The sequence below is a fragment of the Merops nubicus genome, unplaced genomic scaffold (genome assembly GCF_000691845.1).
Source record: "Merops nubicus isolate BGI_N331 unplaced genomic scaffold, ASM69184v1 scaffold8432, whole genome shotgun sequence".
In the NCBI taxonomy this organism is placed as follows: Eukaryota; Metazoa; Chordata; class Aves; order Coraciiformes; family Meropidae; genus Merops; species Merops nubicus.
In genome coordinates this window covers 10,011-15,476 of record NW_008594212.1, presented here as the reverse complement: position 1 = coordinate 15,476, position 5,466 = coordinate 10,011, and the positions used below count along the sequence as shown (strand labels likewise).

The 5,466-nt window shown below is 54.5% G+C and overlaps 1 protein-coding gene across 1 annotated transcript in view; it reads right to left on the bottom strand.

Annotated features, from left to right (window-relative positions):
• The window catches only part of VPS45 (vacuolar protein sorting 45 homolog (S. cerevisiae)), a gene marked incomplete at its 5' end in the record, with an annotated part of 14,847 nt that overhangs the window by 2,630 nt on the left and 6,751 nt on the right, over nucleotides 1-5,466 (bottom strand). The window contains one exon of the mRNA XM_008935679.1: nucleotides 4,797-4,928. Coding sequence (XP_008933927.1) covers nucleotides 4,797-4,928 — 132 coding nt within the window. The remainder of the gene's footprint in view (nucleotides 1-4,796; nucleotides 4,929-5,466) is intronic.

The window sequence follows — 5,466 nt, the reverse complement described above, 5'->3', positions numbered from 1 at the left end:
CAGGCTCTCTGCCTCCTCCAATCCCAAATCCAGGAATGATCTCCTTGGATTTTCTCTCCCTGTCCTCCCGCCACAGCAAAGCCCCTGAGGTGAAGAGCTCTTTGCATTCTGCATCTGCTGTGAACCCAGGACCCTCCACAGATGTTATCTGGAGAGTAGAGAGCTAACAAACCCCCCCCCCAGCTTTAACCCCAGTGTGAGTTTGGCCCAAATTCACCTGGTTCCTGCAGGGAATCACAGGAGCCATCACCACCCCAGTGATGCCCACCCCAGGGTGGAGCTTTTCAGCCCTCAGGCTCCTCAGGGAGGTGAACACGACCTCAGAGCCTCTCTCAGCTTTTGGACAACCACACCAGAAACGTTTTTGTGGGGCTACCAAAATTTCCAAAAGAAATTTGGGCTGAGGAGAAAACCACTGAAAGCTCCTTGGCTGTTTCTCCACCCCGTTGGTGTTCCTCAAAAAACTCTCCAGCCTGAGGGTGACCTGCTCACAGCAGCAGAGGGAGGAACAGAATGAAATCAGAATGGACTGAGAAGGGGCAGATTTGGGGCCATATTTCAGGATATGAGCATTCCAATCAGATCCTTGCATCTAAATCCATCCATGATCCACATAAACCCATCGAGATCCACAGGGAGAGATTCTCCTTGACACAACTGGGCAGCTTGAGGACACTTTGAACTTCACACATCCCACGTCCACTTTGGGACCCTCTTTGCAAAGACAGAACGTTGTAGTTTTCATCCCTACCTGGAGTATTTTTCACCCCCTCGTTTGGGGGGCTCTTAAGATGAGCTCTTGCCCAGATATGTGCCCCCAACCCAACAGAACCAGCTCCAGAGGCTCTTGTGGCTCCTGCTTTGTCCAGAGTGGACATCCCTGAAGCCACCCCCCAGCTGATGGACCCAGATGTTGATCCCAATTGAAGTTGTCTGCTCAGAACAATGAGAGCAGAGGATTATTGTGCTTACAGGGGCTGCTCAGCACATTAATATCCAAATCTCCTTGTTTATTGTGGCCTATCAACCCTAATCCAGCAGAAATCAGCAAGAGTTCATTAAAGGAAGGCCAGGGGATTACAGGAGGAGTTAGGACACAATGGAATCTCTTTCCACCCCTCAGACACCTTGGGGCACAATGGCAGAAGAGAATCAGGGAATGGGTTGGGGTTGGGAGAGAGCTTGGAGCTCCTGGAGTCCACCCAGGTCCCCACTGCCCCGTGTCCCTCACCCCACATCTCCAGGGCTTGGGAACCCCTCCAGGGGTGGGGACTCCACCACTGCCCTGGGCAGCCTGGCACAGCCCTGGGCAACCCTCCAGGGCAAGGAATTGTTCCTCAGGGGCAACTGAAACCTCCCCTGGGGAAACTTCAGACGTTTCCTCTTGACCTCTCATCCTGTGGCTTGTCCCTTGGGAGCAGAGCCCGACCCCCCCCTGGCTCCAGGCTCCTGTCAGGAGGTGTCAGAGCCAGAAGGTCTCCCCTGAGCCTCCTTTGCTCCAGGCTCAGCACCCCCAGCTCCCTCAGCTGCTCCTCCCCACACTTGGCCTCTAGCCCCTTCCCCAGCAGCTCCGTTGCCCTTCTCTGCCCACGCTCCAGCCCCTCAAGCTCCTTCTTGACCCAAAACCACCCCCAGGATTCAAGGTTCAGCCTCCCCAGTGGTCCCCATCCCTGAAGGGGTCCAAAACCCATGTAGGTGTGGCACTTGGGGCCATGGTTTAATGGTCAGGGTGGTGTTGGGTGGCAGCTGGACTGCATGATCTTAGAGCCCTTTTCCAACCTCAATAACTCTATGATTATTATTGATTTGCCCTCTCACATTAAGGAAATCTCACCCATGCCACTAGGAAGGAGCAGATCATTTAGGGTAGAGTAGTAGAGTCAACCCTCAAAAAAATCAACAGCCCCCTTTTTCTTTTAACCCCCCAGTTCATTCTTTGAAATGCAAATTTTGACACAGTAGCTGAGTTTTGCCTGTAAATAATTCAGAGGCTGCCCCAAACCAGAGTGGTGGCAGATCCCTGACTGGCTGAGGTCACTCATTACAGCCCAAACCTACAAAGTGAAGCCCTGCAGGTCTTAAATGTCATTGAGGAGAAGTGGCAGGCAATGTTCAGAGACCTTCTGGGTGCTCAGAGACCTTCTGGGTGCCCAAAGACCAAGGAGAAGGTCGCCCAGCATCCCCCAACTGGCCAACAGCAGAGCTGGGACATCAACCCCAAGCTCAGACCTCTCCTGCTCACCACAACTCTGCTCTCCTCCCACTCAAAATGCTGCTGGTGACTTCTCCCCATCCTGGTTTCCCCCCCAAGTGACAGTTTTTTGCTGAACTTGCTCCACCAACACTCTCAGGGTAGGTCTCAACCTCCCCAATATGGTGTAAAACACTCCAGAGGCCTCTGTGAGGCTGGATCTGAGGCAGAATTTCTTGACTGAGAGAGGGGGGAGGGGTTGGCCCAGGCTGCCCAGGGAGGTGCTGGAGTCCCCAGCCCTGGAGGGGTTCAGAAACCACGTGGAGGTGGCACTTGTGGCCATGGTTTAGTGCTCATGGGAGTGTTGGGTGATGTTGGGCTTGATCTTAGAGCTCTTTTCCAACCTTCAGGAGCTCCTTTTTGTGCTCAGCGTGGCACCCTGACCCCAGGCAGCTTCACAGCCCAGACACTGGTCAAAGTTTGCTGCAGGGATGCCAAAATCAGCCTCAAAACACACTGGTGGACTATGAGCTGCCAGCAGATGCCATGCTGAGCATGAAGGAGCTTTCCCTGTGCCCTTGCAGGTGACAATTCACTTCTCTGCTGGTTTTTCCTCAGTCAAAGGGCAGTGACTACATCCACTGGTCACTTTTTCTTCCTATTTCTAGGCTTGGCTGAAACAGGATTTAGTTCAAGGGCTACTTTGTCAAGCAGAGGGGGGAGCAAGCTGGGTAATTTGGGCTGGAATCACTGGAAATGTGGGCTAATACAGACTTGCCTTTGTAACCCAGTTCACAAAAGCAATTTACTTCTGGGCAGCAGCAGTTCAGGAGCTTTCCAAGCCTCCAAGAGGCAGCTAAAGCAAAGGCCAGACTGGGAATTGGGAGGGTTGGGGGGTTTTATTCTCAGCAGGTGATGACAGGAGCCACTGGGTTTTCCTGTGAGGGAGTTTTTATGGCTTTGGAGCCTGATGCTGCCTCACAGGCATGAAAAAGAAGGGGAAAAGGGCAGGGATTTTATAGATCTCACCGTGGAGTCTGATGCAGCAGCAAATAAGACCCAGTGTGGACTAAATTTTCACCTGTGCTCAAGTTTTCAGCTGAATCTCAAATGCTCAGATGAATATTTTGGGTTCAGGAAAGGTTGTTTGTGTTTCTGAACCAGCAGTGAGGAAATGCAGCAGGCACTGGTGGGCTGATGGGGTTGTTGGGGCACAGCAGAGCAGTTGCAGGTTTCTGGACAAGACTCTGTAACTCATGAAGTCATTGAGTTGTTTGGGTGGGGAGAGAGCTTGGAGCTCCTGGAGTCCCCCCAGGTCCCCCCTGCCCCGTGTCCCTCACCCCACATCTCCACGGCTTGGGAACCCCTCCAGGGGTGGGGACTCCACCACTGCCCTGGGCAGCCTGGCACAGCCCTGGGCAACCCTCCAGGGCAAGAAATGGTTCCTCAGGGGCAACTGAAACCTCCCCTGGGGCAACTTGAGGCCATTTCCTCTCGTCCTGTTGACAAATCTCAACAGAGACCCTTAGGAACAGCTTGCTCAGCTCAGCACAGGGGACATGAAGTGCCACCAGCAGTGCCCACCAGGAGCCCTTCCAGCTGCTGGGACACCCCAGGGACAGTGACCTGGAGCACAGATGAAGCTCAGCGTGGCCACTGATCACTCCCTGCAGGGATGAAGCCCTTACAAACATCCAGCCTTGCAGGAAAGGCAGCTCAGAGCTTAGAGATCCATCAGGAAAGCTCCATCCTCTAGGAGAAATGCAGAAGCTGCAGCTGATGCTGGGCAGCCAAGAGATCTCACTCACTCAGAGACCTCACCTCTAAGCACAGACACATGAACTTCACTGCTACCCAACGTGGCTGCTCCAGAATTCAGCAGGGGCAAGGAGACCACGGCTGGTTTTGGCTCCTGGTTTTTCTCAGAGCACGTGGTGAATGATAAGCAGGAAAACCCCAAACCCATCTTCCTCCCTGCCCTTGAATTTGGTAAAATGCACCTCAGACCTTCAGCTGGGGAAGGTGTCCCTCAGCCACGAGGAGCAGAGCTGGGCTTGGACCATCCACACATGGTTCTGTGTTTCACTGAGTGGTGAAGAGCATAGAACCACAGGGGGTTTGGGTTGGAGGGACCTCCAAGGGTCACCTAGTCCAACCCCCCTGCTATAAACAGGGACATCTCCAACTAGGTCAAGCTGCTCAGAGCCTCATCCAGCCTGATCTTGAATGTCCCCAGGGATGGAACCTCCACCAGCGCTCTGGGCAGCCTATTCCAGTGGTTCATCGCCCTCATACTGAACTTTTTCCTAACATCTGACCCAAATCTGCCCTTTTCCAGCTTAAAGCCATTCCCCCTCATCCTGTCCCTCCAAACCCTTGTGAATAATCCCTCCCCTGCTTCCTTGTAGGCCCCTTTCAGCTACTGGAAGGTCTCTACAACATCTCCCAGGACCTTCCTCATCTCCAGCCTGACCAACCCCAACTCCCCCCGCCCGTCTTCCTCCGAGAGCTTCTCCAGCCCTCTCCTTACAATCCCTGGGGCACCTCTGATTCCTGCTCGTGTTTTCCAGCCCCAGGGCTGCCCGGGGAAGCAGAGGGAACTCACCTCTTGGTGTTGTGGATGGTGGTGCCCCCCAGGACCAGGCGCACGCCGGGGTTGCTGCGGTTCAGGTTGTAGACGGTCAGCGCCTCTTCGTAGGTGGCCCCCCCGATGAGGAACACGATGATATCCTGAGGCCTGCAGAGAAAAGACCACCCGTGGGGATGGGGTAAAGCAAGGAGGAGTCCACCAGGGCACAGGGTGAGGTTTAGTGCCTGGCTGAGGTGCTGCTGGGGGTGGTGGCTTCAGATCTAGGCAGGGGTCCAAGGAGGCCGCGCTGCCTCCGAGCAGCACTGGGTTTGGTGGTGATGGAGCTACTGGGTTTGGGGTTTTGGGTTGGGGTGTGGTTTCACCTCAGTGGTTACACTCCCTGGGGTGTTCCAGAAAGCAGAGGAAAGGGGGAAGGAGACAAACCTTCTCCTGACAAAACCCAGAGGTGGCCCCATGACCCCCCTCCCCGGCTCTCCAGTAATCAGAGGAAAGGGGAAAAGAGACAAACCTTCTCCTGACAAAACCCAGAGGTGGCCCCATGACCCCCCTCCCCGGCTCTCCAAGGCCCCTGTCATTTCAGTTCAGTCACCAGACAGACCAAGAGCAAAACCTCTTCTGCCAGCAGAGCAGGGCTGTGGCTCAGAGAGAGTGTGACCTGTCACATCACACAGCCACAGAGTCCTCT